Raw genomic sequence first — 12,280 nt, forward strand, 5'->3', positions numbered from 1 at the left:
TTTTTTATCGAATACGCAGGAGAGCTGTGTATCATTGCATTAAGAATCAGAGTTGTAAAATACAACACGCACAAACATAGTTACATGGTACATAGAGAATGGTGCGCCAAGAATGCGAATACTGCAGAATTCCTGCATATGCTTGTTCAGCAACTTCAGCTCACACTACTCTAACAGATACAGTTCCATTAGTATTTGGAACTAAGAGTGCAATCTCTTCATCAATGAAGCTAGGGTGCACCTTCTGCATCCACTATCCAAACTCAAAACTATAAGTAGTAGGTATTCAAGCACAGGATGGATAACCCACAGGGTTACGCATTCAAGCAACCACCTCAGTTTCAACAGCAGTGGAAGAAAGAAGAACATCAGACTCAGACCAATCCTGACCATCCCATATCTCAGGTAAAGCTTCCTTCATGTTATGAATGCTCTCCAAAGCATGGTCAGCCCCCGGAACAAGTGTCGGTCTGCCAACCTGCAAAATTCAGAAAATTTTCTGTTCAGGTTTTCCCTTTGAACATGAATGACGGCTGATGTGGAATTTTAGACCATGAACGGTGTCTTACAATCACAGTATGGAAGCCTGCGGCCTTTCCTGAAGCTATGTTCCGAGTGCTGTCGTCAAAAAATATCTGAAAAATAGATTATTAGCATGTAAAATTTCCAGTGCGGCATTCCTTCTTGTTAGAACGTGTTCTTTTTCATATTTCACAGACGAGAATCCTTACTGTTTTCTTGGGATCAACATTTGCAATCCGAATTACAGCTTCCATGGCTTCAATGGAGGGCTTGCAAAGGATAGGCGATATGGGTCTGAACCCATCTGATTCATTCAGATCAACCAAGTTGGGAGATGTTTCATCTGGGAACAGCATGCTGTTCTGGAACTTGCTCAGACCATTGCAAGGATTCAGTGTCTCAAAGCAAATTACAAAATCGAAGCAACCCTGTAAACCCAGTCTGCGCAGAGCTTCCTCCGCATGAGCTTTATCAGAATTTGTGAATACCTGCAGTAACCAAATGTAGGTTGATAAAAATGCTCACCGCGACCATTTTCCCAAATATATCATTTCAGAATACAGCAAGAAAACAGAAACTAGTTGCTTTTCGTACTATTTTTCTCTGTGGAATTGAGAGTAGGAGGGTCCTCAAAACAGGGTCAGGCCTCAGATTGTGATATGGCAAGGTACCATGAACAGTTGCATGAAACTCATCATTATCAAATTCATAGCCTAATGCCTGCAGAGAATAACGATCGCACGATTAGAAAAGAGAAGAAAATATAGGACAAGTCATTGTAAAGATTCTACAAACGACTAATGGAACATGAGTTGTACCTTAAGGCCAGCCATTGTGGTGCCATATTCCTTGTACAGGTCCAGGCACATATCTGCAATATGGCTTTCTTCAATATGCAGATGGTGCCGCATATAATCTGGTGGCCAAATTTCAAAGTTGCAGTCTCCTCAACATTTGCAGACAATAAACGCCTCATAAAGCATGAAGCTGTGGAAAATGACCAGTATCATTACCCACCTTGTATGTTTTTGCGACAAGCTAGATTGATGCCAGCGCTGAAGGGATACAAAGTGTCATCAAGATCTGAAAATGAAATAGAAAACGTCATTATTTTATTGTATCACAAGATGAAGAAATAAATGCAGCAACAATTTCTCGGGATTTTTAAAAGCAGGGAACACACCAAACAGTAAGCACTCGTACTTCGGTCTTTCAAGAATAGACTCCATCTTCAACAGTCAAAAGCTGCAAAAAGTTTTCCCAAATTAACTGAGACCAGTTTTCAGAATAGCTATTATTTGAGAACTGAAATATTTTATATAAAGGATGCAAGTTTTGGATGTAACTCCATCAAATAACTCCTGAGTTAATATTTTTCTGGATGAAACTCCTAAGGGTTTATTTGAGCAAACAGGGTTTATTAATTATAGCGTAACTCCTGTTATAAGTATTAAACACATCCACTAACTCCACCGCAGTTCCACAAATGTGCAAACCAACCAACCTGTGCAAACTTAGAAACTACCGATCAGGACCACTGGATGCTGATCCAATGGATGGGGTGAGGGGGCTTAAGCGCAAAAAAAAAAGGACGGCGGGTGGGGGGTTTAAGCGCAAAAAAGTCCCACCTCTCACCCCATTCATTGGATCAGCATCCGGTGGTCCTGATTGCTAGTTTTCCAAGTTTGCAAGGTTAGTTGGTTTGCATCTGATACGTTGCCCAAATAAAATATTAGTAATAATTCACATTTTCACCTATAAAAACCAGTTGTTCCTCCCACTCCTAGACCAGCAACCCATTCCAATCCACTACCTGCTTACACAATAAACGACCATCACCAAACCATGAACAAATGGCCAAGCTCACCAGCCTCACAACCCTCCTCCTTGTTGCCATGGCCATGGCCACCATCTCGTCCGTCCACAGCACCCGCACTCTTGAGAGAGTGGATCAAGTGACCATCCTGGAGCCTTCGACGGTGGTGAAGCCATCGAAGCCCCCCTCGTCCACGTTGTTGGAAGTTGAGGCCCTGCTCCCTTTCGATGGCCTGTTTGAAGAAGCAGCAGACGGCCCCATTGCAGACGGGTACCGTGCAACTGATTGCACTCGCAAGACACCGGCGTTCGGGCCCTAAGCAACACGGCTTATCATAGTTGGGTTGTCACGTCTGGTGAGCACGGGCAGCTAGCATTACTAAGTTTGTGCCAACCATGTAAACGATCTTCAAGGAATGATAAGCAAGAATAATGGGATGTGATACTGCTAAATTTACTTGTCATGGATAGAAGACTGAGAATTACAATAGTATGACTTGTTTACAGCAAGGTCAACCAAAATGTAATATGTACTGATTCCATTTTGTCACAAGGGAAGGGAGGAACAGGGACATTGCACGCATCAATTAGAACGAACTCTTTTCACTGTTTTCCTTTTACTAATTTCTGGTTGTGATATTCAAGACCCGTATGGTGCTTAGAGGGAAATTTTGATGCTCCTGGTGAGCAGTTTATATGGCAAAGGAGAAGGGTTCTCCATGAATGTGGATTTTAGATCCTTCTGTTGACTTTTGTTTTGTCAAGCATTTCTCAGATGATCCAGTATGTGCGATGAGAGGCTTAAGGACAAGACCCATAGTCACATAACAGAAGTGGAGATGTATCCCCACACCCTATTGGCTGCCTGAAGAATGAAGCAGTTGGTGTTGTCTGCAGGAGTGAAGATGATCACTTTCTAGATGCAAGTGCTGTTTTCCATGGTCTGACATGCTTCCTAGATGCAATTTGAAGCTACTTCTATTTTTTCCCTTGGACAAGAGGAGACTTATCTCATTGCATATAGCCATATACACAGATAGAAAGTCTGTTTAAATGCCGATTCGACGGCTTCAGTTAGTTTTAGGAATGCCTTAGTTTTATACTTTTACTTTGAAGTTACTTCTGAAAACTTACACTCGGAGTTGATGATGGTACTGCTCAGTTCACTATCACAAAAGAATGTCCGACTCTAGCAGCAGGAACAAGGTACAGGGCATTTCAAAGGAGAACTGTAGAAGGATAAAGTAACAGACGAAAACAGAACAGCGGACAAGAAGGTTACCTTCAAAATGCAAGGACTTGAAGTTGAAGGCTTCTGAATCTCCGATGAATGGTGTTGGAGCCGGTGCTTCTGGTGCTGTACTTATAGCAGCCCAAAGCTCTCCACATGCAGAACAGTTATGCAGCTGCCTTAGTAGATTGATTGATGGCATATTGGCATGATATTCAGCATTTGAACGATCCAGAAGCCAATTTGCCTGTAGCTTTCCATCAACGCAAGGATGCCTCTTTCCTTCCACAGAAGAAAGCAGGGGTGGTGTTCAACCTTGAAGGCCCGCATATCCTCACAAGTCAGAACTGCATGGCAGGTACCTAAAAAAGTGGCATGAGAATATATTGTAATTATTGAAAGCACCAAAGAATATTACAAGCATCTTCTTGAAAAATCCTAGACTTCGGCAAAGTTGTTGAGAAATAGGTCCACTTAGTAGTACTTTATGCCATTCCTACTCTGTTGTTTATCCAGCAGCCTCTGTTGAATTCATAGAGAATGGGAGAGAACACGAATAATAAAAGGTATGGCAAATCAGGCGTATCCATGGCTCCAAGTTAGCACATGCGTCATTTGCCATAGTTTGTGTGGTCCAATGGTTACTCAATTGGAATAACCACCTTCAGAGGAATGTTCCAGTGTTCTGGTACAAAGGGTACTTACCAACTCATTGAATATTATGAGCATTTCATACTAGTTTACAACCTCTACACGACATGATAAAACAGCCCACAAATTGAAAAAAAAAATACTTTATAAAAAATGGTAATTACACCATCCATACAATGCTATCACATTAAAGTCAAGGACACTTCTGCCAGTTTATCCTCTCAGCATGGGCTTAAAAACACCTTTCTGAGAACTCAGGATATTGCCAAAAGGTATCAAATCCTCGAAGGCCAGCAAGGAAAGGTCAACCGGTGTAGCGGTAACCAGCATTAGCTGTCGACGATGAACTGCAGTAGTTGATTAACTACGTTACAACAGAAATGGAAAGATTACAATAGTAGCATGAGATTAACATATTATAAGTGAGCATCCTTTCATGTAGCTGCAGCTACAGCTTCGATCTATCTTCTCATAAAAGCAGCTACAGATTTAGACAAAAGAGAGAGCATAAGGCATTCCATGAAATCCTGATTGTCTGCCCAGCATAAATGGCTTTGAGCTACCATATCTGAAACCAGAGCTTGAACTCTTGCATACTTGTGGAGATGACCTGACCTTCAGACTTTGTCCTGGAGAACCTAGAATGCATTTGGGTTCCTGTTATGAGTTGAATACGAATGAATTAGAAATGGAACAGTGTGGCGTCCTTTCTTAGTTTTTAGAACTTTAAACAAATACCTGGCTAAAAAAATCAAAGAGTAAGAGAAAAGACACAATCGATAATGCAAATAGGTCAACTAGTCCACACCACACAAAGTGCTTACCCAGTAGCATGGAATATGAGACGGAACTATGGAAGAGAGGAGAGAAATGTGTGTTTGACTAGAGATACTCAATAGAAATGTTAACTTTCTCTAAATTCAAATTTTAGTTCAGTAAAAACATTGAAGATACTCAATCGAAATGTTAACTTTGTCTGTTTCAAAGGCAAATACATACTTCTCAAGTGACAATAGCAGCTATATTATGAACTTTAGTAAACCAAAATTACACAAATAATCTGCACAGCATTTCTTTGCACAATAGCAATGCAAATCCGTGACTAAGGAAAATGAAACACAAGCAAAGGATGAAGTCTAAAATCATGCAAAACAACTGTACAGAAAAAAAAGGTTTCCAACAATAGATTTTTAGATCTGCACCTTCTCAGTATGAGATCCTGGTAAGCTAGCAACTGGTGTCAAATGCTTCAATCTGGCACAAACAAAAAAGATAGCATTTTAGATATGTATGGATGATTCTCCAATCTCCATGAGATAACATGGAGACTGCAAACTCACCTGCCTGGGGAATACCTATCCCTTGCAGCCTTTATCTTTTCTACTGCCTAATGAAAGAAGGCACAGATTATTCCATGAAATCAACCATTTGGTGTTAGGATAGTTAGTGAAATACAATAAATAACACATGCCTTCGTTACCCTATCAGAACTGAAACTGTTTTCTGTTGACAAGAAATCCATAAGGCCCTGAACACGGAAAGCAAAGCATGCTTAGCTTGTGAAACAATAGGAGTCATGTCATGTACTATGGTCTATCAATGAAAACCTCTGAGTCTGGTGAGGTCCACGTGAAATCTGGAATTCTTGCACAAACATTAGGTTCCTTAAACAAGGTCCGAACTTCCTGGTAAGGCCAGTCTTCTGGAACACTGAATCTACAGATCCAAAAAGAACATGCACAGTAAGACCAGCATGTCAAGATCACTCAGAGAATAACATGGTAATCAAGAAAACCATGCCAGTAGCACCAACTCCTGAGTACAACCTACTTCCTACATGCAGATTTTATATTTCTTAGGTATAAACAGTGTAACAAAGAAGCTACAGAAATATAAACTGGTTAATGACCGAGCTTTTAAATAATTAATTAATCTTTGATGTATTTTTTAAAGTTGTACTCCAGGCAGTCATCAAGGACTGGTCAGACTGAAAGGCAAACAGTTCTCAGACAGATAAAATCTGCAACTACTTGACAGCATAGCAGCTTTTGCTGTTACAAACTGCAGATTTTAGTAGATACATTTTGTGGCATGACCACATGTTGACCTAATGCCCCCTAGCAGAAGCACATAGCTTAAACAGCATGGTGACATAGCAAAAAGGGCAGTAGCAGAGTGCAGGATAGCAACAGAAGCTGTGCAGCAGGACGCAGAGTGGTGGTATTATAATCAGAGGCATTAGGAGACATTAGTGGTGTAAAACGCTTGCTGTGCAGTGTATAACATAGCAGCATAATAAAAAAATTGTTTTTTTCTCAGTATTATATGGGGGGAAAAGTGACTTGCAAAAAAGGCAATTCGAAAAATTTGCGGCCCTGTTAACACTCACAAGGCACACATAATCCAACGCTATTCACGTTAAGCATATGTTAGCATGTCCATATAACATAACATCATTGTCGCCATTGAAAAGGCATTTGGCATTCCACTGCATACATTATCATTTCATGGAGTTCAAAAAATGTGTACTTTTCTGGCAAAGTAGCAATGCGACTCACTAGACAGGATTTGAGTGAACATGTGACTGAATGTATAAGACAAGGACTATCTCATCCAAACATACCTCGTCTGGTTCAGATTTTGCAGAACTTCTTCTATGCAACCATGCTGACGAATGAGTTTCAAGGCTCTTTGTCCCCCGATACCTACGAACAGAAGAATATGACAGTTACAAGAAAATTTAAATACCTTATAGATTACAGTGTGGTGATGAATGTTGTTGGTTAGAAGATTGTTCAGATTGTAGATAACATATGTCACCAAACTATCAGCCTAAAGCAAAGATACTATAAAACAAACTTGGAGCTTGAAGTGACATTGATTCAGGATTTAGTCAACAGAAGGAAATTACAGAAAATATAATTGAGCCTAAAACCTAAAGCCTGGGATATTTGGCTTCCACAGTTTATTGCTGCTAAATTTGGGGCAGCGTATATGTTTTTTATCGAACACGCAAGAGAGTTGCGTATCATTTCATTATATTTAGAAAGGTCTGAAATACAGGGGAAGATATCCACAACAACACTCACACGCACAAAAACACCCACAGCACTCTAGAAGAAAAGAACAAAACTGAAAATAAAGAACGCAGCGTTTATGTTAAAGCCCCATGAAATGAGCAGGTGAACAACTAGAAGAACTAGTCAAGGGAACCACAATCTCTTAATAGAAGCTATTTACTGAATCATATGATGAGTTTAATCTAATGAAAATACCTTTAATATTCTCACAGTAATCACATCCACTAAGGATACACAAGTCAATGAACTGATCCATCGTGAGTCCAAGTTCTTCCAAAACCTGGAAAATCATAAAGAATGGCTAAGACACTAAAGGATAAAAGAAGATAAAGAAAATATGTGATGATACCTTTGACACATCAAATTCTGTCACAGGAGATTTCTTATAACCAAGGTCAGTTAAGTGACGAAGAAACCTTCGGGCACCAAAAGTCAGTGAGTCCATGTCCTCTGAAGCTACAGCATAAACCTGGCATTCACAACTCAGAATGAAATAAAAAATAAAATTATGCTAAGATACAGGAATTAACTTGGTATACCTGGTGATTTTCACAAAGTGCTGCACACTGTGCTTCAGCCTCCCCTGGTGCCTGTGGAAGTGATCAGGAAACTTAATTACTTATTACCTTTTTTCTCGAACACGCAGGAGAGCTATGTGTAATTCCATAAAAAGGTAGAAGCGGTCCAATTACATGCCGGTTCCACGGCTTGGGCTAGTTTTTCAAAGGATTTGTGGTCTTTTCCCTTATTACCTATGATTCTATAACAGTACGAGATCACAAAGACCAGGTACCATGCTTGCATTGCTGCCATCAAATCAGAGTACAGAATGTGATCCAGACAGAAGAATCACACCCGCACCCGATCAAAAAATCAAATTGTGTTTTTCTCCGTAGTGATAATATCTATATCATGTGTGGGCAGCTATTGATTACCAAAGTTTACATATCAACGTGTGCAATGTGTAGCAATGGTCTATTTGTACTAGTCAAAGCCCAATCTTAACAGCAAATAAGTTTAAATCGATACCAAAAAGACATCTTATTTTCAGTTAAGCCATCTGCTTAATCCCCATCAGCAAGAGACTTGGCTAAGCTTACCTAAAAAGTTTCTAGAGCCCTAAGCTCATGAACCTAGAGGGCTGACTCATGAGTTCAACTTGAAATGTAGTCCCTCAGGCCATGTATCTATGGTGTTTAAAAACTGTATACTATTAAAGATATGTAGAGTGAAGGGCGGGCCTGGTGCAAGCGGTAGAGTCTTACCGCCTGTAACCGGAAGGTCCTGGGTTCGAGTCGCGGTCTCCTCGCATTACACAGGCGAGGGTAAGGCTTGCCACTGACACCCTTCCCCAGACCCCACACAGAGCGGGAGCTCTCTGCACTGGGTACGCCCTTTATTAGAGATATGTAGAGTCTAGAGATATGTATGTATTTTAAGCATTCCTAATATTCCACCTCGGTCACAAGCTCAAAACAGCCCTCATTAAATTGTCTCCCAAGGCTCAAGCGCTTTAGAGAGGAGCATCGAAGTATTTCCCTGCATGCTTAATCTGTGCTAAAAATCTCAGGAATGCTAATATACAAGACAGAGGGAATGGCTTAAACTTGTCTGAGAAGCCATACAAATAGGAGTTAACCAAACGCTTAAAGCATCCTAGTGCAAAACCATTCTTTAAGTTCAAAAGATTATCAATATCCTACTGACCCCCCTTGGCACTGGAAGAAGACATCAATAAACGGCAGTAGCTGATCTGTATAGAAAAGTAAAGAAAAACAACTTAACTGACAGATGGACAAAAGCAATAATGATACCTCAACTACAGGGACGCCCATCAATCTTAACAGCCTCTTGCAGTCATCATTGTGCTTTCTTGTAACCTGGAAAGGGAAGGCAGAAATCACAGTACATGCTCAGAATGACTCCACAAGTTAACAAAAAATAGTACTAACACTCTCAATTTGCTTAAAAGGCTTAAACCGTTTTGCTAAAGAGACTCCAAATGACATATTTCATGCAAGACTAGAAGGTTGCTTCATCTGATATAAATTCAAGGACACTGTTCATTGCTTATTTCTTGAAAGAGTATGATCATTACCTTGACAGTTCTTTTACTAAATTTTTCAATTGCATCCTCATCCCCAATCTGTAATGCAATTGGCACTTTAGAAATCCATCAAAAACAATGAAAAAGATAAACAAGGTCGGTAAGAAAGCTCTAAAACTACATTGAGGACCAACTAACCTCCATAGCTCTGTTAAGATCTTGGGTAGCATCATCCCTCTTCAAGGGCCTAAATAATAGCAAATGTCAGAAATGTGTGTATTGAGATTTAATAGTGAATATGAGCAAAGAAATAATTTGACGCATACCTTTTTGCAAGCTCCTTTTTCTTCATTTCAGGTGGCTCACCATCAAAAACAAATCTAGCATAAAAGCTCAGCGCAGTCAGCACAAGTAAGCTAACTGCAAATAGTTGACAAGGACCACAGGAATGCAAGAAGCTTACACGGGCTTTATCCCTGCTTCTAACATTCTTACTGTCCGGTTCAACATACCCTGCAGATGACTACACAGTTCACAGAGATGGAAAGTTAAATAAGCTGGATAATGATCAGACCACAGGCAGGGCAAGCAATATTTCTTGCCTTGTGATTTCACCAGCATCATTGGTCAGAAGCTCTGATCCTTTCCTTCCAACCACGATCTGCAGAAATTAACGACACATTTGATATGAATCAAATGAAAACTAGACAAAAACACTATAGTCCTATGACCCAATAAACAGTTAAATACAATAATACAAATGCCTGCACATGTTAATAGCATGAAACTTTGAGAGAACAAAAATTGTGCCGCGGTTTTGAAAATTGAAATTCTGCCAACAACATTAACCTATGAAACTTTTTTTTTTCACGGCCATGCCGAAGCACGTATTTCATTAAGAAGAAAGAAATCAAGAACCGTTACTGAAAAGTGGTGAGCCTAGGCTTAAAGTCGAACTCGACAAGACAAGAAGCACTAGGTGTTATTTACATGATTGATTTGCGACTGTAACAAACAATTGTGTTTGTATGCATGCACGTAATACAGCAGATGCCGAATGTAACAGAACGTAGCAGTTGGCTCAAACATTTTGTACCCCTATGAACCAACATAGGCACAAATCTCCAAACTGACTGTGCTTCCCACAACAGCAACAGGCAGGAGGAGAAATCACACGTGCTATCATACCAAATTTGAAACCAGGAACACTCCGCAGGACACATCATCAGAGAAATCCAACCCAGCCGCAATACAATCCTCAGCACTGGACTGTACCCAGATGCAACGACGACTCACGACATGAGTAAACGGCCGCAGGAAACTGAAGCCAAGGGCCGAACAGACAGAGGGGGCGAGCTGGCGTGAGGGCTCACGAGGAACTGGTAGATGCTGAGGCTGGCGTCGACGGCGATGACGCGGCCGCGGTAGTCCTCCACCCGCCGCTGCACCGCGGCTCTCGGCGCGTGCTCCGCCAGCAGCTTCGTCAACCCCTAGAGCGCGCCACGAGCACAGAGACCGTTACATCGAGAGCCCAAGGGCCAAATTGCAGCTGTGAATCACCAACCCCTGCAGGAGAGTACCTTGATTCCCATGGTGGTCGGAATCGGCAGCGCTGGCAAGGACGGCGAACCAATGCGCCGCCGCGAAGGCTGTGTTTCCCGCTTCGGGACAGGAGCCGGAAAGTCGGGAAGGGGTGCGGTATGTGGATTTTGGTCCGCTTCTCTTATAAACTTTTTCAGCTTGCTTTTCACAACAAATTAGTTAGAATAGTATTTCGATTTATTTTTTCAGCGAATCGAATGAGGCAAAAAAAAAAAAAAAAAAAACTTTCATGAAAGTCTATTTTTCTTCCCCAAACTTCAAAATCGGGTAAAATATATCCCTCAACTTTTTTAAACCATTCATCTTACCTCCTGGCTTTGTTATAAGCGATTTTTAAGTTAGTTTTATTTTTTTCTTTTTTATTTATTTCACCAATCTTTAAAAAATCATAGTAAGTCACACAAAAATTATAAAATAGAAAATCCAATTTTATTGGATTCCACATGAGTAGATCTACATAGTGAACACATAATATGGTATGATTTAGTACAAAGTTTTACCATCACTTTAGATCTATGCTTTTCTGTAATTAAATAGAATAATTCATAACTGTAGTTTCTATGGTCCAATTATGATGAATTTTTTATGGTGGACTAGTTATTGTATACTTAAACTGTACTAAAAATTTCATACTCATTGGATCATATATAACTTAGTTATAGATTTTATTTAGGTTTATATTTGTTAAATATAAATAAATCTACAACTAAGCTAAGCTATACATAATCGAATGAGTACGAAATTTTTACTACAGTTCAATCATACAATAATTAACCCACCATAAAAATTTCATCACAATTAGATCATAGAACTGCAGCTATGAATTATTCTAATTAATTACATAAAAGCATAGATCTAAAGTCACAACAAAACTTTATACTAAAAATATCATATTATATGTTCACTGTGTAGATTTACTCATGGAGTCAAAAAAAAATTAGATTTTCTATTTTATAATTTTTTTCTGCGATTTACTATAATTTTTTAAAGATTCAGCCAAAATAAATAAAAAAAGAAAAAGATAAAACCACCTTCAAACTGCTTATAACATGGCCAGGGAGGTAAGATGAACGGTTTTAAAAGTTGAGAGAGGTGTTTTACCCGGTTTTGGAGTTTAGGGAAGAAAAGCGGACTTTCGCGAAAGTTGAGGAAGATAATCAGCCTGTTCGCTTGTTGGTTTCAGCCAGCCCAAACCAGTCAGCCAACAGTGTTTTCCTCTCACAAAAAATCAGCACCAGCCAGCCCAAACCAGCACCAGCCCGACCAGCGAACAGGCCGAATGTGAACTTTTTCCGTGGATAAAATCAGCGGGTTTGGGCTGTGCTTTTCCTT

At 40.0% G+C, this 12,280-nt stretch overlaps 2 protein-coding genes across 6 annotated transcripts; both read right to left on the reverse strand.

The window, feature by feature from the left end:
* On the reverse strand, positions 1-4,193 carry LOC136500597 (uncharacterized protein C24B11.05-like). Of its 3 annotated transcripts, XM_066496155.1 has the most exons (9): positions 3,620-3,757; positions 3,472-3,526; positions 1,706-1,767; positions 1,540-1,605; positions 1,341-1,438; positions 1,117-1,242; positions 732-1,010; positions 570-635; positions 1-478 (listed from the first exon to the last, which is right to left on the reverse strand). In XM_066496155.1, exons 3-9 carry the CDS (start codon positions 1,749-1,751, stop codon positions 323-325), a joined length of 837 nt encoding a protein of 278 aa, XP_066352252.1. In that variant the 5' UTR covers positions 1,752-1,767; positions 3,472-3,526; positions 3,620-3,757; the 3' UTR covers positions 1-322. The 3 variants fall into 3 exon arrangements, with proteins under 3 accessions (XP_066352252.1, XP_066352189.1, XP_066352121.1); XM_066496092.1 differs by lacking the exon at positions 3,472-3,526 and having other exon boundaries at positions 3,620-3,759; XM_066496024.1 differs by lacking the exons at positions 1,706-1,767; positions 3,472-3,526 and having other exon boundaries at positions 3,620-4,193.
* A 153-nt stretch (positions 4,194-4,346) lies between these two features.
* LOC136500403 (flap endonuclease 1-B-like) lies at positions 4,347-11,108 on the reverse strand. Of its 3 annotated transcripts, none has more exons than XM_066495840.1 (17): positions 10,927-11,108; positions 10,720-10,836; positions 9,949-10,007; positions 9,810-9,869; positions 9,673-9,726; positions 9,545-9,593; positions 9,398-9,445; positions 9,114-9,179; positions 7,839-7,889; positions 7,649-7,768; positions 7,495-7,579; positions 6,843-6,924; positions 5,827-5,935; positions 5,700-5,747; positions 5,560-5,606; positions 5,422-5,473; positions 4,347-4,876 (listed from the first exon to the last, which is right to left on the reverse strand). In XM_066495840.1, exons 1-17 carry the CDS (start codon positions 10,936-10,938, stop codon positions 4,709-4,711), a joined length of 1,227 nt encoding a protein of 408 aa, XP_066351937.1. In that variant the 5' UTR covers positions 10,939-11,108; the 3' UTR covers positions 4,347-4,708. The 3 variants fall into 3 exon arrangements, with proteins under 3 accessions (XP_066351937.1, XP_066351873.1, XP_066352010.1); XM_066495776.1 differs by having other exon boundaries at positions 5,560-5,602; positions 5,687-5,747; positions 10,927-11,106; XM_066495913.1 differs by lacking the exon at positions 9,810-9,869 and having other exon boundaries at positions 5,560-5,602; positions 5,687-5,747; positions 10,927-11,107.
* Positions 11,109-12,280: the final 1,172 nt, after the last annotated feature.

The sequence above is a fragment of the Miscanthus floridulus genome, chromosome 1, assembly GCF_019320115.1.
Source record: "Miscanthus floridulus cultivar M001 chromosome 1, ASM1932011v1, whole genome shotgun sequence".
In the NCBI taxonomy this organism is placed as follows: domain Eukaryota; kingdom Viridiplantae; phylum Streptophyta; class Magnoliopsida; order Poales; family Poaceae; genus Miscanthus; species Miscanthus floridulus.

Bases quoted from the DNA above. Each gene is read 5' to 3' on its own strand.
- LOC136500597 (XM_066496024.1), bottom strand. From the start codon at position 3,770: ATGCCATCAATCAATCTACTAAGGCAGCTGCATAACTGTTCTGCATGT. The intron at 1,606-3,619 runs GTAACCTTCTTG...TTTCATTTTCAG, and splicing joins CAAGTCCTTGCATTTTGAAG to ATCTTGATGACACTTTGTAT. The intron at 1,011-1,116 runs GTACGAAAAGCA...TGGTTACTGCAG, and splicing joins CAATTCCACAGAGAAAAATA to GTATTCACAAATTCTGATAA.
- LOC136500403 (XM_066495776.1), bottom strand. The intron at 7,769-7,838 runs GTATACCAAGTT...TGTGAATGCCAG, and splicing joins CACTTTGTGAAAATCACCAG to GTTTATGCTGTAGCTTCAGA. The intron at 5,474-5,559 runs GTGAGTTTGCAG...TGTTTGTGCCAG, and splicing joins GATAGGTATTCCCCAGGCAG to ATTGAAGCATTTGACACCAG.